At 45.3% G+C, this 23,767-nt stretch overlaps 2 protein-coding genes and 1 long non-coding RNA gene across 3 annotated transcripts in view; all 3 read left to right on the top strand.

Moving 5' to 3' along the window:
- Positions 1–18,475, top strand: part of YTHDF1 (YTH N6-methyladenosine RNA binding protein F1) — a 29,600-nt gene extending 11,125 nt beyond the window's left edge. The window contains exons 6-7 of the mRNA XM_077252944.1: positions 7,339–7,401; positions 15,281–18,475. Of these exons, the coding sequence (XP_077109059.1) occupies positions 7,339–7,371 (33 nt within the window). The 3' untranslated portion in view covers positions 7,372–7,401; positions 15,281–18,475. The remainder of the gene's footprint in view (positions 1–7,338; positions 7,402–15,280) is intronic.
- Positions 7,627–9,918, top strand: LOC143765844 (uncharacterized). The gene is made up of 2 exons (XM_077252945.1): positions 7,627–8,585; positions 8,660–9,918. The coding sequence occupies exons 1-2, from the start codon at positions 8,364–8,366 to the stop codon at positions 9,896–9,898; spliced, it is 1,461 nt and encodes a 486-aa protein (XP_077109060.1). The 5' UTR covers positions 7,627–8,363; the 3' UTR covers positions 9,899–9,918.
- A 1,452-nt stretch (positions 18,476–19,927) lies between the features above and the next one.
- LOC143765839 (uncharacterized) lies at positions 19,928–21,801 on the top strand. The gene is made up of 2 exons (XR_013213472.1): positions 19,928–20,282; positions 20,343–21,801. It is a non-coding gene; the product is annotated as an uncharacterized LOC143765839 (long non-coding RNA).
- The last annotated feature ends 1,966 nt before the right edge of the window (positions 21,802–23,767 follow it).

The following is a 23,767-nucleotide window of genomic DNA, read 5'->3' as shown; positions in this document are numbered from 1 at the left end:
TTCTGTGCGCACTGTCCTTTTTTAAGATGATTGAGGATTTCGTTTTGACAACGGCTGGAGTTTGTATGGTGGATGTGGCACTTGTTGAGGATGATTACTGTCTATCCCAGGACACTGAATTTATTTGATGGGAATCTTGCACATTTATGAATCCCATCCCCAATGTCATTACATGAAGATCCCTGCGTGGCAGCTGGATATCGGTGCTGCTGGTCTCGGCTCCTTTTTGCATGGCTGGTAATGTATCACCCATGGCAGCGGGCGAGTTCTACCTGGCGTGGGCTTCGCTCTTGCTTCGTTGTCTCTTACTCTTGCCCGCTCTTCCCATAGCACAACATGCAGCCTCTGATTCTGCGGATTTGCATCTCCCTCTTTTATTACAGCAGTCATGGGTTTTTATAGAACTGTGGTTTTAAGAATTTACATGCAGCCAGGGATGTGGAAGAAACAGTCCGCAGGAAGGAGAGGAAGGATACTTTCCACTTAATCTATTGCTATGGATTTATGGGGGGAGGGGGAAGGAAAATAAAAGGTGTTATCCAGCGTCTCTCACTTCTGCATCGTGAGTTGAGGTACTGCTCACTTTACATTGATGGCTGCTTGCCAGGTCTTGTGCTCGGCCACCTGGGCTCGTGCGTGCATTCTAATAGGAAGGGGATGCGAAACCTGCCAGGTAGCCATCGATGCAACTTAGCTGCACCCCCTGATGTAGAAATGAAAGGTCTTGCATAACCCCTTGAAGAAATATACTTAATTCACAGCAGTCGTCACTTGGCTGGCAGTAGAGCCACATAAAAACTAATGTGGCTGAGGACTGTAGATTCTAGATTGCTACGTCATATTGTAGAAGGCTAAGCTTATAGGCTATAATATGGGATGATTAAGAAGTGTGCTCCCTTATGTGCAATACCTCATAAAGTGCAGCACAGATTCATCTTCCAGCACTGGTTACTTCAGAGCATGTGCGTGAAGTACAGCACAGATTAATCTCCACAGCATCAGTCACTACTGAGCATGTGCATGAAGTACAGCACATATTCATCTCCCGAGCGCCGGTCACTACTGAGCATATACATAAAGTGCAGCACAGATTCATCTTCCAGCACCGGTCACTACTGAGCATGTACATAAAGTGCAGCACAGATTCATCTCTATAGCATTGGTCACTACTGAGCATGTACATAAAGTGCAGCACAGATTCATCTCTATAGCATTGGTCACTACTGAGCAGGTGCATAAAGTGCAACACAGATTCATCTCCCAGCACCGGTCACTACTGAGCATATACATAAAGTGCAGCACAGATTCATCTCTATAGCATTGGTCACTACTGAGCATGTGCATAAAGTGCAGTACAGATGAATCTCCACAGTACTAGTCACTTCTGAGCATGGACATAAAGTACAGCACAGATTCATCTTCCAGCGTCGGTCACTACTGAGCATGTGCATAAAGTTCAGTACAGATTCATCTCCACAGCACTAGTCACTACTGAGCATGTACATAAAGTGCAGCACAGATTCATCTCCACAGCACTGGTCACTACTGAGCATGTACATAAAGTGCAGCACAGATTCATCTCCACAGCACTGGTCACTACTGAGCATGTACATAAAGTGCAGCACAGATTCATCTCCACAGCACTGGTCACTACTGAGCATGTACATAAAGTGCAGCACAGATTCATCTTCACTAAAAGCTAAGGTCCTTAGAACAGAACAGACATTTATAGGATATTTCATAACTTTTCCAAATTCTTATGAAAACTTTTGCTGCACATCCTGCATTGCACTACTGTACCCACTGTATTATATATTTTAGGAGTCTGAGTCGGTCCATTTTATACCGACTCCACCATAGTGGACCCCATCCCTCAAAACCACATCCACTTTTAGTTTGACTTTTCCAAGGTTGAGAGTGGAGGGAGCAGTCGACTATTTATAAAGGAAGTATGGCGCCAAAATTTACATCGGAGTCTCAAAACCGGCAAAAATTAAATGTCAGGAGTGCTGTTATTGCTGCCATTGCACTGGTTTTCAGATTCAATGTAAATAAAGTGCTTTCTGTATGAAAACTGAAACGTACTATAATTTTGGGTTTCATCAAACTCTGCTGTCAGTGAAAGGAAGCATTCTTTTAAACAATGGGAAAAAAAATGAAAACTGTGCAAGACTAGGTCAGGGTAGGTTTTAAATCTATTGTCCAGAACTTGGATGTTCGTCTAGCCTTGGGATATGTTACTGGTATCGGATTGTTGGGGGATGTTAGATGTCGGACCCCCACTAATCGGCTGCTGCCAGCTGCTCTGACGGCCAGACCTGCAGAATACAGTGCCTGAATAGCACAGCGCCATACGTAGTGTGGTGGACGTTCTCCAGCACTGCAGCTTGGCTCCCATTCACTTTAGTAGGACCACCGCTGATCTGACATTGATAGCCTAAGTCCTGAACTATCATTTTAAGCCTCTGATTTTGTAAAACCTAAACTGTGAGAAATCAATACATACAGTAGAGTAAAAGATGGAGAAGAATCTAAGTTTTACTTGCTGAATAAACTGAATGCTCCTTCAGATGGGATCACAATATTGATAGTGTTTTTAGGATAGGACATAGATATTAGATGGGGGGGTTTGACTCTCCGTGCCCCTGCTGAACTGAGGTGTGAAAGTGCTGTGGCCTCTAATCATTTCATGGCTCTGTATGTGCAGGAGCGTGTTGCAGTTTTGTCTCTTTAGTGTGAAAGGTACAGCGGTGCAACAGCGTGCTGCAGGTATACTGAGCAGTGTAAAGATTAGAGGCCCCATCAAGCATCTGAGTGGGTGTGAAGTCGGACCCCCATCTATAGGATTATTGATGTCCTATCCTGATGAGTTGCTGTCAGTATTGTGATTTAGTAAAACCCCCTCTAAGACCCCAGGAGCCTCGCATTGTTATACTACATAGGGAAGCGTCTTCAGCCCGGGGTTCAGGACAGAATTTGTGTTGTCATTGTGCACAGTTCCTGGACTATGCACAGCCAAGCATTTCTCATCCATGTGAACGGAGACATCCATATGCCTAAAGGTAAGTTTACATCCGGCAGATTTGTCGTGGAAACTTCTGCAAATAAACATCATCTTTGTACACCTAAACAAGAAATCTTTCCATTTTACATTGTATATTTACCTTATTTTTTTTCAACTGGAAACCATCAGCAAGCAGATGCTGATAACGGACAGCTGTGACATTAATTGTGTGATTTATTTTTTATTTTTTCGTGAATGCCTGATGTCACAATGCTCATTTACCTTATAATAAAGAAAATGTTAGCCAGCAGGTTCAGCGTCATTCTGCAGAGGGACACATTTGTGGTATAAACCGACGGAGGCATGATGGCGTGTTTGTAATGCCCATGTCTGTGAAGCACTGCAGGCTATGATGGCGCTACATAAGCAAAGCATAATAAATGTCCATCAGCCAGCCAAATAAAAGGGAACCTAATTGTGTTAGGGAAGTAATGCGCTATTCCTAATCTAATTTGCATTGTTCTCTGACCACTGCAGCCAGCAGTGTAAAGAATGGAGGTTTTCTCTTCTGTAGAGGCATGTTTGTACTGTAACTATTTTACATGTGCTCCTGAAAGGGTACCGTTACACTAAACGATTTACCAACGATCACGACCAGCGATACGACCTGGCCGTGATCGTTGGTAAGTCGTTGTGTGGTCGCTGGGGAGCTGTCACACAGACAGCTCTCCAGCGACCAACGATGCCGAAGTCCCCGGGTAACCAGGGTAAACATCGGGTTACTAAGCGCAGGGCCGCACTTAGTAACCCGATGTTTACCCTGGTTACCATCGTAATGTATAAAAAAAAAAAAACAGTACATACTCACATTCCGGTGTCACGTCCCTCGCCTTCAGCTTCTCGCACTGACTGTGTAAGTGCCGGCCGTAAAGTAAAAGCAGAGCGCAGCGGTGACGTCACCGCTGTGCTGTGCTTTACGGCCGGCACTCAGTCAGTGCGGGAAGCTGAAGGCGAGGGACGTGACACCGGAATGTGAGTATGTACTGTTTTTTTTTTTTTTTATACATTACGATGGTAACCAGGGTAAACATCGGGTTACTAAGCGCGGCCCTGCGCTTAGTAACCCGATGTTTACCCTGGTTACAAGCGAACACATCGCTGGATCGGTGTCACACACACCGATCCAGCGATGACAGCGGGAGATCCAGCGACGAAATAAAGTTCCAAACGATCTGCTACGACGTACGATTCTCAGCAGGGTGTCTGATCGCTGCTGCGTGTCAGACACAGCGATATCGTATGGATATCGCTGGAACGTCACGGATCGTACCGTCGTAGCGACCAAAGTGCCACTGTGAGACGGTACCCTAAGTGAGCTGTCCTCCAGAAGGAAAGAACTGCTGCTCTAGCGCCCTCCATTGGAGGTAGCTAAACTGTACGTCCACTCTCTGTCCCTATGAACTTTGCAACTATCTATCGGTTTCAAGGTACTTGCCTTTCACTGGTGCTGGGTTCTGGTCCCTTATATGTACTGTCTTTAATGAGCCAGCATGCTCAGGTGCTAACCCAAATGGCTTCGGTGTGCTTGAAATTTATGTTCAAGTCCCCCATGGCTACATGTCTCGCGGCTGTTCGACAGTCACAACACATGCAGGGATTGCCTAACAAACAGGGTATCCCTGCATGTGTTGCTACTGTGGAACAGCCACGAGACATGTAGTCGCTGGGACACGGACATATTCGTCTAGAACACTGAAGACACTCAGTTAGCACCCGAGCATCCTCAGATAACACCTTATCAGAGTATGTTTGCTCATCGCTAGTCTCTTAATTATTGCCCCTCCAGAGACTCAGCACAAGACATTTATGGCCTTCCCATAGTGTCAGTGACCCTTACTGATCTCTAGATTGGGGACCGATGGTCAAGGGTGCATACTGCTGCTTCATTCATGGTCTGTGGGACCGAAGGGAAGTGCTGGGCTTGGCCATCTTTCCATCCTATAGACAGTGAATAGTATAGTGGAATGACACGATTCAATCCAGTCTGAACGGAGGAGGAATAATATAGGATCAGGACTCCATTTTGGTGACGGAGATCCCCAGCAGTCAGTTTTAGCCTATCTCGTGGTAAGGTAATTAATGTCTTTAGTGTGAAAGTCTCCTTGAGGCGATCCAGTTGGAGCACACGGACTAATAGACAGGGCTGTGGAGTCTGTAAGCCAAACCTCGTATTCCCTGATTTTCCTTACTCCTCCTGACTCCCTCATACATGGCTCATGTTTGTGATATATTTACTGTAATAAATTGGTAATCTCAGGCTTTTAATCACCATTATGATACAATAATTAAGCTATTTAGTGAAAACATAATATTGGAATACAACTTTAAAATATTCAGTACGTTTTTGTTGAAAACTGATTTTTCCTAGTCTATGAATTTGTTCTTAGAAATGGTATCGCCTCCATCAGATCTTCCTTCACAGATGACCTCAAATCTGATTTAAAGTGGGTATTCCCATCTCAGAGATCCTATCCGAATATGTAGTAGGTGTAATATTAATAATTAATAGCAAATACCACTAATTAGAAATGTATAGTTCTTCTGATTTTCTATGTCTTTCCTCTTGTGCAGGCATTGCAGGAACTTACGTATCCATGGTTACGACCACTAGCTATATCAGTGGTCATGACCATGGATACCTAAGATTCTGCAATGCCTGCACAAGAGGAAAGAGCCATAACAATTAGAAAAACTATAGTCCATTTCTAATTGGAGGCATTTTCTATTGTTATTCCTGCTACCTATTGGGATAGCTTCCTTTGTTCACTCTAGCAGTTGTGAGATGAGTGCAGGGCAGCAGACCTTCCTTCCCAGTGCTGCTTTCCTCTGCTCTGTAGGGGGTGAGTTTTATTACTGAGCATGTACATAGTGCAGCACAGATTCAGCTCAACTAAAAGCTGAGATCCTTACATCAGGAACAGAAACAACATTTATAGGACATTTCATCACTTTCCCAAATTCTTATGAAAGCACTTACAGCACAGGATGTGCATTGTACTACTGGACACAATGTATTACATATTTTGGAGTCAGTCCATTTTATACCAACTCCGCCAAAATAGCCACAAACTCCACAACCTTGCTAATAGGCAGGTTCCATAGGAAAAAGTCTAAAAAAAAAACAGCTCCTCTGGTGACACCTATTGGAGGCAACAGTACACTGCTCGGTCCTGGTAAGGGGCAGGTATTCCAAACCTGCAATCTACAGATGTCTTTCTGGTCTGGCTGACTCTTGGCTGCCAGGGGTTGGGGCTCGTTCAGATGTTACTTTTTTTTCTTGTGCGAGTTCTGTGCATCTTTTTCATGGATACCTATCATAGCCTATAGGGCCGTTCACATGTCCGAGTCTGGTTTTTCTTCTTAAATCTGCAAAAAAAACTGATCAAACACTGATGGTATAAATGGACATCCAGACCAGGCTCTGGCTCTTCAGAAGCACTCCCAATGATTTCTATGCGCTAAGCCTGTGTGAATGTTAATAAAGCGTAAGCTCTGGTGTGCTTCTCGCTCATCTGAGATCTATTCCGACCTGATGGATCACTGTTACAGTCAGGGCTATGGAGTCGGTAAGCCAAACCTCCGACTCCTCAATTTCCAGGACTCCGACTCCACAATTTCCAGGACTCCGACTCCACAGTCCTGGTTACAATGTAGCCTGTGAAGCCTCGTGCTGTTACTCCATAGACTTACATTATAAAAAGCTGATTCTGACTTGTACATGGACCCCCAGTATGATCCGGGGAGTCAGAAAATAAGGTCCAGTTTCTTTTGGCGCCATTTCACTCCTGTGTAGAGGCAGGATCTAAACAGACACGTCGGGTTTCCAAACAGAAGGCACACCAGTGCTGTAAGCGCGGCTTCTGATAATAAGGGATATAAATGAGAATGCAACATATGACAGAAATAGATCCATCCTGCACAAACAGCCATGTTCCTGGTAGTCCAGCACATATGGTGCCGACAGTGGTGACACGTCTTGTGCGGGTACAACCTGCTGAACGTTAATGTGCTGTTGGGTACGTGTCAGTGCTGAGCTGTTTAATCATTGCCAAAGTCAACAAAAGTGTTGGCACATGGAAGAGGTAAGTAAAGTGTGTGTGGTGTACGCACCTCCGGTGATCTGGGGTAGTGCATTATTGGAAGGTTGCAGTATACGGTCTGTGCATGTGAATAGTAGCCCTCTGTTACCGTCCTCTCCCCTGTGAGCAGGGATATATGTGCTTTTTTCTGCTGCTTCATGACTCATTGTGTCTTCTCCCCCTTGGTTTGCATAGAATGGCAGTGGCATCAGAGAGAGGAACTGCTAGCAAAAGAGAGGGAGAAGACTTGTACAGAAGGTAAATGACCCGAGCTGCTCATCCAGGCGGAGCTGTGTGGTGATGGCGGCATGGTCTGCTCAGTTGCCATATGTGAAGTAAAAGGAGACCGTTACTGATTATTGCCCCTACAGCCGCCTCCAGATTTTTTTGGAGACACACAACCTACAATTCATATTCTGTCGCTTCAAATTTTACTTATTTTGTCTTCCCTTACCTTACACTGCAGCTCTACTTGATGCAGTTTTCTCTATCCCCATGATGGCACCACGGAGAGAGGGGTCCGCCCCCAGGGACAGGAAACCTACAGGTGAAAAAGGGCGTACCTCTCTCCCACATCAGTTGGTTTCCTGTCCCTGACGGGGAACCTACAGCACGTACCTGAAGGATTCTTCGTGGAGTTCCAGGGGCTGATGCAGTCGACTTTCTAACAGGGGGCGCCCTGTTACGGCTGGATCAAGCGGTTTTTTCCTCTCTTTTTTCTCCCTTTCCTGAAGCACCACCACAGGGGTCGGCGGGCCTCATGGGTGAGTGGAGGAAGGCAGTGAAAGGATCCAGTCTGCCTTCCATGGAAAAAAAAAAAAAAAAAGAGAGGGGGGGTAAGGAGCAGGTGACGGCGGTCACCGGAGGACTCTTAATGATAATATGGAGGTAGCGGCGGCTATCTTTCCATAAAAGGCCAAGTAAGACGGGCCAGAGGACACCGGCGTAATTACCGGTAAATCGGTGTGGGCGTCGGTAATGGAGCGCTGGTGCGCTCACCGGCGCCATCATCGCGAAAACGCAGCGCTACTGCGCGCGCGCCGGCGTCCCAGTACATTCATTCCCTCATGTGAAGCTGGCAGAGAACCGGAAGTTGGGCGGGCGCATGCGCAAACAGTCACTTCCGGTTTCGCCGGCACTAATGCATAAAAGCAACGCCAGCACAGGGAAAATGGTGGCAAATTCAAACTCCAAGTGCACCTTACAGTGCGGAGGCCACCATGAGCGAAAGCGAGCAGCAGGTTATGCAGGAAGCCGTCCAGCGATCTCCTGAGCAGGCACAAGTGCAGCGGCGTCTGCACCCACAGCAGCAGCGCAAAGGAAACTCGTCCTCTGTACAGCGCAGCAGCAGCGGACGATCAGAGTCTCAACGCAGTCGGGGGTCTGCAAAAACCACACGGCCGGCGACGATTCCAGCGGATACAGTCACCAGGCCTGAGACGGTATCTCTGATCCACAGGGGGTGAGTGATCTACGTGAAAGTGCTGACTTTAATGTAGGGCTCTTTCTGTTCTAGGGGAGGAAAAGTACAGCCAAAACTAAGCACAGAGAATGTGCCATATGTTCAGACGAGCTGCCTTCCTCCTGGGAGAAGAGACTATGCAGCGTCTGTATAAAAAAGACGATTCAGGAGGAAACCCCATCATTTGCATCCGAATTAAAGTCACTAATAAAAAGCCAGGTGGAAAGTGCCATTAAAGGCATTAAAGCCACAAAGAAAAAACATAAGAAAACACCTGAGTCCCCCGTATCCAGTGCGGACGAGTCAGAGAGTGAACTATCTGACTCGAATAATTCGTCAGATTCTGACACCTCTTCAGTATCCTCTGAGGGGGGGCGCAGTTGCTTCCCTATCGAGGAAACAGACGCTTTAGTGAAAGCGGTCAGAGCAACAATGGGTCTAGTGGAGGAGAGACCTAAAAAAACAGCGCAGGACATAATGTTCAGCGGTCTGGAACAAAAAAGAAAAAGAGCATTTCCAGTAAATGAGAAAATTCACTCTCTAATTAAAAGAGAGTGGAAAAAACCAGACAAAAAAGCTCTCCTCACCCCCAAAAGAAAATACCCGTTTGATGACCCAGCCTGCTCATCCTGGAGTAAGGCACCAAAATTAGATGTGGCCATAGCAAAGGCCTCAAAAAAGTTTGCCCTACCTTTTGAGGACATGGGTACCTTAAAAGATCCGATGGACAAAAAAGCCGAGGTTTTTCTAAAAAACTCTTGGGAAGCGGCAGGAGGCGGACTTAAACCAGCGGTCGCGGCCACCTGCACAGCTCGCGCGCTAATGGTGTGGCTTGAGCACTTGGATTCCCAATTAAAAGGAAAAGTCTCTAGAGACACGATTCAAAAATCAGTGTCCGTAATGAAAGGTGCAGCAGCCTTTTTGGCGGATGCATCTGTAGACTCAGCCAGACTAGCAGCCAGGGCTGCCGCCTTTTCGAACGCCGCAAGACGTGCCCTGTGGCTAAAATGTTGGCCAGGGGACCTTCAGACAAAGACAAAACTATGTTCAATACCCTGTGAGGGGGAATTCTTGTTCGGCACAACGCTAGATGACATCCTCGAGAAAGCCGAGGACAAGAAAAAGTCTTTCCCTGGTTTCCCCAACCAATCATACAGACGTTCCTTTCGGAATAAAAAATTTATGCGGAGAAAACCTCCGAAAGGGAACAAAGAAACATGGGAGGAAAAAAGAAATAAAACCAGAGGGTTCCTATTCAACAAACCCACTCCCGACAACAAGAAAACTCAATGAAGGTGTCCCCCAGGTTGGCGGGAGACTAACAGAGTTCCTCCCAGCCTGGGAAAAAATTTCAAGCAGCCCCTGGATACTAGGCATAGTACGAGAAGGGCTCAAGCTAAAGTTCCGCATTCCCCCCAACAACCTCTTCATGGTGACACCACAGAGACAGTCTCAAGAACAGTCGGCTCTTCAGGAAGAGATTCTAGGCCTAGTCCAGAAGGAAGTCCTACAGGAAGTCCCTCACCAGGAAAGAGGCATGGGCTTCTACTCTCCCCTCTTCCTCCGAAAGAAGCCAGATGGATCATACAGGACAATAATAAATCTCAAAAAGTTAAACAGTTTTCTCGAGATCCCACACTTCAAAATGGAGACAATAAAATCTTGCGTAAAAATACTCTTTCCCAGGTGTTTCATGACTGTTCTAGACCTACGAGATGCATACTATCATGTACCGATCCACAAGGATCATCAAAAGTACCTCCGGCTGGCAGTGAATATCCAGGGGGAGGTGAAACATTATCAGTTTCGGGCCCTCCCTTTTGGGTTAGCTATCGCACCCCGGGTATTCACGAAACTAATGTCGGAAGTGATGGCTCATATACGAGAGCAGAATATCCTGATAGTCCCATACCTGGACGACCTCCTTGTGGCAGGGACATCATTCCATCACTGCAAACAGCAGTTGGATTTGGTTATGACTTCTCTGTCAAGCCTAGGTTGGCTGTTGAACCTTACCAAATCCAAAGTAGTCCCATCACAGGTACAGGAGTACTTGGGGATAGTCCTCGACTCGACCACACAAACGTGTTATCTTCCTCAGGGGAAGATTCAAAAGATGACACAGGCAGCGGTACAGTTGTCATCATCCCCAGTCACCACACTCAGGAAAGCCATGTCCCTGCTGGGCTCCATGACATCCTGTATCCCGGCAGTGCAGTGGGCACAATGCCATTCCCGAGACTTACAATGGGAGACTTTAAGTTCAAGCATGTGTCTGGGAGGAAATTTAGACGGGCGGTTAAGCATATCACCAACTACGATACACTCCCTACAGTGGTGGGCAGATCCGATAAATCTTACCAAGGGGGTCCCCTGGTCACTACCAACAGAGAAAATCCTAACGACCGATGCAAGCCCCTGGGGGTGGGGTGCTCATATAGACGGTCAGGTGACACAAGGGAACTGGAACAAAAATCAGGAGCTAACCTCATCAAATATGAAAGAACTGCTAGCGGTAAAACTCGCCCTAATACACTTCCAAAACATCATCCGCTCCCACCACGTAAAAGTCTTTTCGGACAATCAGGTAGTGGTAGCATACCTAAACCACCAAGGGGGCACCAGGTCACAAACACTGATGGAAGAAACCCGGTCTATCTTCTACATTGCAGAACACAATCTGAAGTCCCTAACAGCCCTTTACATAAAGGGTTCAGAAAACCAGACCGCAGACTTCCTCAGCAGAACACGCTTGAGACAGGGGGAGTGGGAGCTGAAACAGTCGGTATTCAACCAAATAGTGAAACGTTGGGGAGAGCCAGAAATAGACCTATTTGCGGACTTTCAGAATCGGAAAGTGAGGAAGTTCTGCTCAATCGACCCCCGGGGAGGGCCAGTAGCTCTGGACGCTCTCACAGTCCCCTGGAACTATCGCCTCTCCTACGCGTTCCCTCCAATATCCCTCATTCCCCTAGTCTTGAGGAAAATTCGGGAGGAGGGAGCAACAGTGATAATCATAGCTCCATTCTGGCCTCGCAGGATATGGTTTTCTTGGCTGAGAAAGATGTCCTTAGACAGTCCGTGGGTTCTACCAGACACGCAAAATCTGTTATCCCAGGGCCCAGTGTGTCACCCCAATGTGAAAAGCCTACATATGACAGCCTGGCTTTTGAAAGGAAGCTATTAAGCAGCAAAGGGTTTTCATCCAACCTGGTGTCCACATTACTACAGAGTAGGAAACCCGTAACCACCAAAATATACGGCAAAGTGTGGAAAAAATTCATGTCTGTATCAGGGGTTGACCCAGGGGGGGAAATCCCAATAGATAAGATTCTCGAATTCCTGCAAAAGGGTTTGGAAAAAGGGCTAGCTACGAGTACTCTAAAAGTTCAGGTAGCAGCCTTGGGAGCACTATATAATTATGATCTAGCCAGAAACCGATGGATCGTGAGATTCATCAAAGCCTCGGGTAGATTAAAACCGGTTCCTTTGCATAATGCCCCTCCATGGGATCTAAACCTTGTTCTAAATGCACTAACCAAATCTCCTTTTGAGCCCTTGGCAGACGCACCCCTAAAGATTCTATCTTTAAAAACAACACTCTTAGTGGCCCTAACCTCAGCCCGTCGCGTTAGTGACATACAAGCATTGTCCGCGGGCCCTCCCTTCACTCAAATTCTTGAGGACAGAGTCATTCTAAAAACGGACCCGGCTTACCTCCCAAAAGTCGCGTCTCAATTTCACAGGACACAAGAGGTCTCCCTGCCCTCATTCTGTCCCAACCCCAAGAATGAGGGAGAAAAAACACTACATACCCTTGATGTTAGGAGGTGCCTACTCCAATACTTGTCAGCCACTAGAGAGTGCAGGAAGGATAGGGCTCTGTTTGTCTGCTTCCAGGGTCCACGGAAGGGACAGAAAGCGTCAAAAGCTACGCTAGCGAGGTGGATAAGAGATGCCATCGCCCTATCCTACTCTTCCAGCGGGACGGCCATCCCGGAGAATATAAAAGCGCACTCGACCAGAGCAGTGGCATCATCCTGGGCGGAAAGAGCGGGCGCTTCAATACAACAGATATGTAGAGCGGCCACTTGGTCTTCCCAGTCTACATTTTTCAGACACTACCGCTTAGACTTGACCTCCTCTGATCTCACCTTTGGTCGAAGGGTTCTAGAGGCAGTGGTCCCTCCCTAAAAAATTACAATCTATGTAAATCTCTCCGTGGTGCCATCATGGGGATAGAGAAAATCGTAGTTACTTACCGATAACGGTATTTCTCTGATCCCATGATGGCACCCGTATATTCCCTCCCTTTTCACACACAGGTGTGCACACTATAATGTATAGTTAGTTACCTTTAGCCACGGTGCCTCTGTTAAGTAAAAAATTGTTAAGTTTAATTTGTGTAAATATCAAATTGCAGCTGAAGTTCTGTATAAGGCTCTGTTAACCAACTGATGTGGGAGAGAGGTACGCCCTTTTTCACCTGTAGGTTTCCTGTCCCTGGGGGCGGACCCCTCTCTCCGTGGTGCCATCATGGGATCAGAGAAATACCGTTATCGGTAAGTAACTACGATTTTTTTATGCATAAGCTCAGCAGGAAGTTAGTGCATGGTGATAGGATTTGATCCATAATCATCCCATTCTTACTATGCCCCTGGGATATGCTGATTGATCTCTAGGGGTCATTAGTAAATGACCTACTGTTAAAATCAAGTTGTTTATTTTTATTTTTTTTTTAATCTTTAATGGGATCTAAAAAAAACAAAATAAATCCTGAAATCATGAGGTTTGTTAGGTTTTTAGGTCCTGTTCTCTAGAGATCTTGCAGGATAACAATGACAGGTAACATCATTCACTACAGGTGATATCACAGCTCACCTCCTCCCCCTCCTATACAGACCAATTAACACCTCTATACACAATAGATAACACAGGATTCATTGATCACTACAGGTGATATCACAGCTCACCTCCTCCCCCTCCTATACAGACCAATTAACACCTCTATACACAATAGATAACACAGGATTCATCGTTCACTACAGGTGATATCACAGCTCACCTCCTCCCCCTCCTATACAGACCAATTAACACCTCTATACACAATAGATAACACAGGATTCATCGTTCGCTGCAAGTGATTTCACAGCTCACCTCCTACTTCTATCTCTTATCTGTTCAGATGAGTACGAGTCTCATTTTATACTATCAGTCATCGCTCACCAGGCAGTTCTATAACACTATATAGTGGATAACACAGGATTCACTATAACACAATCACTATAGGTGATGTCACAGCTCACCTCCTCGTCGTCCTCCTCCTGTACAGATAGGTAACACCCCCTATACAGAGTAGATAACACAGCATTCACCAGTCACTATAGGTGATGTCACAGCCAACCTCCTCCATTACAGACAGGTAACACCTCTATACACTGTAGATAACACCATTTGGCCATGATACACTCATTAGATGCTTCAATTCAAAGTAACGGGGTCAGTCTATTGCTGCTAATGGCCATGTGAAAAACAGGTAAAAGGAGCCTTATATTAGGCCTTGCCTCAGATTATGATTTTTTTATTGTCATTTTTTTACACATTGTATATATATATATATAATACACATATACATGTTCTGATATTTGACAGTCCTTTCCCTTTGCCCCCTTCCAGTACATCCTGTGTCGTGTGCAGGTATACGTGGCAGCTGTGCCCATTGTGCTGGCACCTGCCTCTTAACAGTGACACCAGCGGAGCTCTGATCCCTGCGGTTTAACCATTTAGGGGCAGCTGCCAATAACATTTAAATGGTTGCTATCCAGCGGAGCTTGTTCAGGAGCACCCCCTGCTTATCAAGGACTGAACATGGTGGGTCACCAAAGCAGGGGGGGATCCTACTGGAGGCCCCTGTTGCCTCCATCTTTGTACTCCCATGAATCCATATCTGGGTGTCATCTTTACAGGAGACATTCTTATTCTATATTGCAATAATATAGTAATGCAGTATGTAGTTTTGTGGTCTTTTACATTTGCAAAAAAATAAAATCCTACATATCTCAGAGATGCCGATATAAACTATAGCTCACCCACGCAGAAAACCAGCTCTCATAGGTCCATTGACGGAAAAAGGAAATGTTCTGGATGTCAGAAAACGGTGACACAAAACTTGAAATTAAAATGGATAAAAATACTGTCCCTTTAAACACCAGGGTGTCACAGCAAATATCCCAACTAACAATGGCTTAGGGAGGGGCGCAGTGTTTTAACCACATGAGGGGTACTTTCTATAAAAAATTTAAGCATTTGGACATCCTAGAGAGCAGCTCACACACCGGCAGATTTACTACATGTTCAGCAGCGATCAACTGATCGCAAACTACGGTATTCCATATTTTGAGAAGTTTGTCAAGCGCCCACCACTAGAGGGAGCTGTTTACATTCAGCATTGGATGCTGTATAAATCAATCTGTAAAGTGCTCGCTCTAGTGGCAGAACTTAATCAGGTAATTGTTTTTGCCGGAGATTTGGACCTCTGTGTCGGTAAGATGGAAGTATGCTAGAATTACGGATGGAAATGTGATCCTGTGGTCCGCTGCATGTTTCGGACCATGGGATGTGTACTGTGCCATGTCGTTCACAGCTTTTCTCGTTTCTTTTCCTTATATCTTTCAGGAACGTCAGACCCGAAGCAAACAGTAAGGACGTCACTTCAACTTTGACTAGAACTGATCTTAAAAAAAAAAAGACAAAAAAAAACCAACAAAAAAATGAAATCTAAAGTAACTTTGAAAAACACGCTAAAAAACTGAATAGACTTTGTGGTGCCACCTGTAGGCTTGGGACTGAGATGACTTTCAGTATCTGTATCTTCTAACGCGAGCTACAACGTAACTTCCACCCTCTCCTCCTAAATTTCAGATTTTTTTTGTTTGTTTTAGTTTTTGTTTTTTTTGGCCAGTCCACTGTATCCCTGTATCATTATATACCTGTAGTTTATAAGTGTATTCTGACCCCCGGCCCCTCTGGCCCAATATCCGCTCTGTATTTGCCCTGAAACAATAATGAAAGCGATTATTGTGCGTCAAACTGCCCCTGTATGACGATGGACGATTGTTTTTTAAATTTTTTTTTTTCATTTAAAGGGTCAATTAACCCTCTGAATCTTTCGCCACCATCTCAATCAGTGCGACAATCCATGAAGTGGAGGTGATCAATTTGAAACGAGGGCTAAGTAAAATGAGTGCCTAGCCCATAGCAGCCAATCCAGAAACTGCTTTACCCCCCCACTTTAAAGCTGCTCTATGTTTGGCGCCAGCATTTCTCCTCCGTATCCTCATCTTGCACCAAATCCACCTCTTGACTGTCCACGTTGGTATCTAATTCTGTGAATGGGCGCTTCACCACGCTTCTCGCTGCTGGTTTTTATTGCTGCGCACAGTCTAAGAGGGGGTTCCTATAGGGCTGCCACCTAGAACTTGGGCAGAGGGGGAGGGTATGGCTATGGATGTACATGGCATGTGGAAGGGAAGGATATTATTGCAACCTCGAACACATCGGTCAGGACGGGTATAATGCATATCTATATGATGGGTATGTATACCCCTCAGGGGGAGGGGGTCCATATCCTAATGTAAAGTTGCCCGTCCTCTCCCTGGTCTTCATGATATTCTCTGCTATTGGATCCTAGCCAATCATTGTCGCAGTGTCCTGGGAAGTTGCATAAATAGGTGCCCCCCAAACCTATACAATGGGATGTTTGCATACAAACCCTGGCGGGTGATGCCCCCTTCTTGGAGCCCTCGCCCACCACTCAATTTTACAATTTCGGCTAGACATATCAGTTTCCCCCATTATTATAATCTATGGATCATGTGTTTGCCCCCCACCCTCGTTTTCCGACACATATTTTTTTGACAATGAATTATTTTGGACAAGTGGTCACCATATTCATCTGTGTTCTCCTATCATCCGCCTGTCCTGTTACATTATAGCCTCATGATGCATGTTCTTCCTGTAAAGACCAGCGTGTGTGTCTCTTATTGATCGGGGGCGGGAGGACGGTTAGTGCTCTTTCATGGCCGCAACCAAATCCCTCCTCTTCGCCTCCAGATGAATTTTCAGGGGGTCTGTACTAATTCCCTGCTCTGAATCAAACATTTCTCTTGCTCCTGATTAAACAATGGAAACAGAAAAAAAAACAACAGCTTATATCGACCTTTTCATTTTGTGTCTGTGTAGAAAAGTCGCAATTCCTGCTCTGGTCGTGCTGCGTCACTGGTGATGGCACTTCTCTCGCCACTAGGGGGCACTGGTTAGCAGCTGTTAAATCAGATGTTTTTATAGTCCAACTAACGCTCCCATTGGGCCTATGTATATCTTAGGCTTTGGTGGCTAGCATCATGTGACCGAGTCTGGGTGTACACAGCCCTGATGGTGCTGGTAAGTATATTGAAGTATTTGTCCATATTTTCACCTTGAGAAGTGACTTTCTTTGTTCGTAGACAATCTTTTACATGTGCATGCTGTAAGGTCAGTCTGTGCCCAGATTACATAGTTTTTACTAATAAGCGAACGTTGTCGGATAAGGTGTTATCTGAGCATGCTCGAGTGCTAACTGAGTGTCTTCGGCGTGCTCGAAAAATATATTCCGAGTCCCTGCAGCTGCTGTGGAACAGCCACAACACATGCAGGTGCGGTGACTTGAGCGTATTATTTGCGCACACTGAAGACACTCGTTATCACCTGAGCATGCTCGGATAACACCTTACCCGACCACGTTCGCTCATCACTATTAGTTTTGAAAGGTTTGCTTTTACCTTAGCGAAGAGTCAGACGGATGAGGGTCATATCGCAATTCTCGGACTGACCGTCTATACATGCTATCACGTGTTGCTATCCTTGTCCGAGTTATACGCCCCCTGTCTTCCATAACAGCCTGTGTACACCATGTGCTGTACCAGTGGTTGGCTTTCACAATATCAGGGGACTAGGCTACTTTTCCATGAATTATGACTGATTGGGCACATTGAATTACAATTTCTGATTCCCCCTCAGGATAGAATTCTCTGGCAATATCTTGTTTCCCCTTATTGACCGTGCCTGTTATCTCCTGAGCTGAACATGTGCGGTGTAGGAGGAAGAGTCACACTGCAAGATGATCACCAATGAATGTGGTTAAAACCTCTCGTGAGTATCTTGCCATGTAAACAGGCTGCAGATGAACATGCAAAACACTCAGTCGTCGGGTGAAATGATCTTGTGTGCAGCATAAAAGATCATCGTTCTCGGTGGCGCAGCATCCTGTGTAAACAGGCCTCGTGCTGCCGAGAATCATGGCAGACTATCGGTACTGAGCTATATAGTGGAGATCACTCGGTGTGCATCGCTTACTTTGGTCTGCCTGTATACGCGGGCATTTAAACAACCGCTGATCGGTAAAAGTGTATCGATCACTGGTCAGTCCATGTAAATGCACCTTTAGGCCCATGTTGGTTGGGTTAAATCGAGTAACTTTTTCGTTGCATTTTATGTCACAGGATAGGCGCAATTATTATTATTATTTTTTTGTTAAATTGTTGCTGCCATTTGATGTCACCCTCTGGAGTAGGTCACAGAAGATTGCTACAATGACCATGGGCTGTAACCAATTCTATAATCTCCAGAGATTGGGGTCTTTGCTGAACTGATGGGTGGGGAAACCATGAACCAGTACAATGCAATCCTGGCGGGAAGGAGTACCCGTGATCAGCAACCTTCCAGCTGTTACCGTGCCTTGCGAAAGTATTCGGCCACCTGGAACTTTTCCACCTTTTCCCACATATCATGCTTCAAACATAAAGATACCAAATGTAAATTTTGAAGTTGTGAAGAATCAACAACAAGTGGAACACAATTGTGAAGTTAAACGAAATTTATTGGTTATTTTACATTTTTGTGGAAATTCAAAAACTGAAAAGTGGGGCGTGCAATATTATTCGGCCCCTGTAACTTAATACTTTGTTGCGCCACCTTTGCTGCGATTACAGCTGCAAGTTGCTTGGGGTATGTCTCTATCAGTTTTGTACATCGAGAGACTGAAATTCTTGCCCATTCTTCCTTGGCAAACAGCTCGAGCTCAGTGAGGTTTGATGGAGATCATTTGTGAACAGCAGTTTTCAGCTCTTTCCACAGATTCTTGATTGGATTGAGGTCTGGACTGTGACTTGGCCATTCTAACACCTGGATACATTTATTTGTGAACCATTCCATTGTTGATTTTGCTTTATGTTTGGGATCATTGTCTTGTTGAAAGACAAATCTCCGTCCCAGTCTCAGGTCTTTTGCAGACTCCAACAGGTTTTCTTCAAGAATGATCCTGTATTTGGTTCCATCCATCTTCCCAACAATTTTAACCATCTTCTCTCTCTCTGCTGAAGAAAAGCCAGCCCAAACCATGATGCTGCCACCACCATGTTTGTCAGTGGGGATGGTGTGTTCAGGGTGATGAGCTGTGTTGCCTTTACGCCAAACATATCGTTTGGCATTGTTGCCAAAAAGTTTGATTTTGGTTTCATCTGACCAGAGCACCTTCTTCCACATGTTTGGCGAGTCTCCCAGGTGGCTTGTTGCAAACTTTAAACAACACTTTTCATGGATATCTTTGAGAAATGGCTTTCTTCTTGCCACTCTTCCATAAAAGCCAGATTTGTGCAGTGTACGACTGATTGTTGACCTATGGTCAGACTGTCCCACCTCAGCTGTAGATCTCTGCAGTTCATCCACAGTGATCATGGGCGTCTTGGCTGCATCTCTGATCAGTCTCCTTGTTTGAGATGAAAGTTTAGAGGGACGGCCGGGTCTTGGTAGGTTTGCAGTGGTATGATACTCCTTCCATTTAAATATGATCGCTTGCACAGTGCTCCTTGGGATGTTAAAAGTTTTGGAAATCATTTTGTATCCAAATCCGGCTTTAAACTTCTTCACAACAGTATCACGGACCTGCCTGTTGTGTTCCTTGGTCTCCATGATGCTCTCTGTGCTTCAAACAGAACCCTGAGACTATCACAGAGCAGGTGCATTTATACGGAGACTTGATTACACACAGGTGGATTATATTTATCATCATTAGGCATTTAGGATAACATTGGATCATTCAGAGATCCACAATGAACTTCTGGAGTGAGTTTGCTGCACTGAAAGTAAAGGGGACAAATAATATTGCACGCCCCACTTTTCAGTTTTTGAATTTCCACAAAAACATAAAATAACCAATAAATTTCGCTCAACTGCACAATTGTGCTCCACTTGTTGTTGATTCTTCACCAAAAATTTACATTTGGTATCTTTTATGTTTGAAGCATGATATGAGGGAAAAGGTTGAAAAGTTCCAGGGAGCTGAATACTTTCGCAAGGCACTGTAGCTACAACTCCCAGTAAACGCTTAGTCTGTGGATGTTGGTGCATGCTGGGAGTTGTAGTTACATAACAGCTGCCTGACCACAGGTTGCTGATCCTTGCTGCCGCATTTCAAGGATGCAAATACCTCTGCCTGCCAGGGCCGGCCCGAACGTATAGGCGAACTAGGCGGCCGCCTAGGGAGCCGACCCTAAGGGGCGCCAGAGAAAAAATATAAAAAATTATAAAAAATCTTTTCAAAAGGCAAAAGGTGTATGGAGCGGAGCTGAATGTGTATGAGGTGTACGGAGCGGAGCTGAATGTGTATGAGGTGTACGGAGCGGAGCTGAATGTGTATGAGGTGTATGGAGCGGAGCCGTGTGTGTATGAGGTGTACGGAGCGGAGCCGTGTGTCTGAGGTGTACGGAGCGGAGTCGTGTGTGTATGAGGTGTATGGAGCTGAGCTAAATGTGTACGAAATGTACGGCGCGGAGCCGCGTGTGTACGAGGTGTATGGAGCGGAGCGCGTGTACGGAGCGCAGCCGCGTGTGTAGGAGTAGCTGTGTGTGGCCATTATACGGTACGAAGTATCATGTGCGGCCAATATACAGTATGGAGCATCATGTGCGGCCAATATACAGTATGGAGCATCATGTGTGGCCATTATACAGTATGGAGCATCATGTGTGGCCATTATACAGTATGGAGCATCATGTGTGGCCATTATACAGTATGGAGCATCATGTGTGGCCATTATACAGTATGGAGCATCATGTGTGGTCATTATACAGTATGGAGCATCATGTGTGGCCATTATACAGTATGGAGCATCATGTGTGGCCATTATACAGTATGGAGCATCATGTGTGGCCATTATACAGTATGGAGCATCATGTGTGGCCATTATACAGTATGGAGCATCATGTGTGGCCATTATACAGTATGGAGCATCATGTGTGGTCATTATACAGTATGGAGCATCATGTGTGGCCATTATACAGTATGGAGCATCATGTGTGGCCATTATACAGTATGGAGCATCATGTGTGGCCATTATACAGTATGGAGCATCATGTGTGGCCATATTTTTTTGTTTATAATTCTTTATGAAACAGTGTGATCAGCAGGGCTAAATGGGTGTGGTTGGGACGTGGATATGGGTATTGCTAGTTTTGAATGGGTGTGGTCAGAGGCGTGGCCCAAAATTTATCACTCTTTCCCATCTTCAAAAGTTGGGAGGTATGTTAAAAGTAGTAGGGGCGCAACAAAATAGTTTTGCCTAGGGCGCCGTAATCTCTCGGGCCAGCCCTGCTGCCTGCTTTTATGTTAGGATTGATAGGACATGCTGGGAGATGTAGTCCCATAGCTTATGATGGTTCCTAAAATAAGAAATATAGAATTGTCATTTTATGTATATATTTCTGTGATCCAGAGCACCTGTATGTCAATGCCCTCATGTACAGGAATGGGAATTGCTGCTTTTTGCTACAGTAGAAAACTGTCACAATGACCTCCTCTCTTTATATATAATAATCATTGTTAACTCTTTGTCTGTCACATGCACTTGTTTTCCTTCCTGACCATCATCCTCCACATCCTTCAGGCCACAATTGGAATTCCAGTTTTGCATGCACAGAGCCCCATTTCCCCACATTCTCTCTTTGATAAGTCCAGGGGTTCAGTTTGACTCAGAATGTAGCCAATGAGCATCTTTTTCCTTGCATATGTTTTTTTCCCCCATTCATCATGCGTTTTTGCAGCCAACCCCATGCACTGGCCACTCTGCTCTGCTTGTCTAGACTAATAAAGATTCAATAATGTCATGAGTCCTGCTGCTTCTTACTTTATTACATCGAGTAGACATCCTCCAGACTCTGAGAAGAAAGGAAAACTAATCGCTGTAACACAATGAACTGCCTGCAGGATTCTGTTATCACCAGTAGGTGGCACTTGACCTACAAAACTGAGTCACATTACTTATCCTGCACTGATCCTGAGTTACATCCTGTATTATAGTCCAGAGCTGCACTCACTATTCTGCTGGTGCAGTCACTGTGTATATACATTACATTACTTATCCTGCACTGATCCTGAGTTACATCCTGTATTATACTCCAGAGCTGCACTCACTATTCTGCTGGTGGAGTCACTGTGTACATACATTACATTACTTATCCTGTACTGATCCTGAGTTACATCCTGTATTATACTCCAGAGCTGCACTCACTATTCTGCTGGTGCAGTCACTGTGTACATACATTACATTACTTATCCTGCACTGATCCTGAGTTACATCCTGTATTATACTCCAGAGCTGCACTCACTATTCTGCTGGTGGAGTCACTGTGTACATACATTACTGATCCTGTACTGATCCTGAATTACATCCTGCATTATACTCCAGAGCTGCACTCACTATTCTGCTGGTGGAGTCACTGTGTACATACATTACATTACTTATCCTGTACTGATCCTGAGTTACATCCTGTATTATACTCCAGAGCTGCAACTCACTATTCTGCTGGTGGAGTCACTGTGTACATACATTACATTACTTATCCTGTACTGATCCTGAGTTACATCCTGCATTATACCCCAGAGCTGCACTCACTATTCTGCTGGTGGAGTCACTGTGTACATACATTACATTACTTATCCTGTACTGATCCTGAGTTACATCCTGTATTATACTCCAGAGCTGCACTCACTATTCTGCTGGTGGAGTCACTGTGTACATACATTACTGATCCTGAATTACATCCTGCATTATACTCCAGAGCTGCACTCACTATTCTGCTGGTGGAGTCACTGTTTACATACATTACATTACTTATCCTGTACTGATCCCGAGTTACATCCTGTATTATACCCCACAGCTGCACTCACTATTCTGCTGGTGGAGTCACTGTGTATATACAGGGGTTGGAAAAAATAATGGAAACATCAACAAAAGTTGGTTTACTATGGTGTAGGTCCACCTTTTTCGGCGATTACAGCTTCAATTCTCTGAGGTATGGATTCATACAAGGTGTGAATTGTTTCCAAACACCCTCCATTTCTTTGAGCGACGACGGCTGTGGAAATTGACGTCTAACTTGAATCTCTAAAACTGACCATAAATGCTCAATAATGTTGAGGTCTGGGGATTGTGGGGGCCAGATGAGATGCTCAACTTCATTAGAATGTTCCTCGTGCCATGCTTTAATGATTCTAGCTGTATGAATTGGTGCATTATCATCCTGAAAGATGGCGTTCCCCTCCAGGAACAGTGCTTGAACCATTGGGTGCACTTGGTCGCCCAAAATGCCTAAATAATCTCGGCTGTTAATTCTTCCATGAAGGGAAATCATTGGCCCAGCGGATCTCCACAAAATAGCACCCCAGATCATCACAGAACCTCCGCCATGTTTTACAGTTGGGAGAAGGCAGTCTGGATGGAATGCTTCTTTCGGCTGTCTCCAAACGTACACTCGGCCGGAGGTCGGAAATAGGGTAAACAATGATTCGTCTGAGAATATCACATGTTTCCATTGCTCGAGGGACCAATTCTGGAGGTTTCTACACCACTCTAAACGCTTGGAAACACTTGTCATTGAGAGCAGCGGTTTTCTAATTGCAGCTCTTCCGTGGAATCCAGATTTGTGCAGCTCCCGACGAACAGTTTTCGTGGAAACTGGGTTCTGTAGGTGTTCATTGAGCTCAGCAGTGATTTTCGGAGCCGTGGTCTTGCGATCCTCTCTCACAATTCGCTTTAGAGTCCGACAGTCTCTCTCAGTCAACTTTGAC

The sequence above is a fragment of the Ranitomeya variabilis genome, chromosome 4 (genome assembly GCF_051348905.1).
Source record: "Ranitomeya variabilis isolate aRanVar5 chromosome 4, aRanVar5.hap1, whole genome shotgun sequence".
Classification (NCBI taxonomy): Eukaryota; Metazoa; Chordata; class Amphibia; order Anura; family Dendrobatidae; genus Ranitomeya; species Ranitomeya variabilis.
Note: the sequence above shows the minus strand (reverse complement) of the source record. Positions and strands in the feature narration are given on the sequence as shown.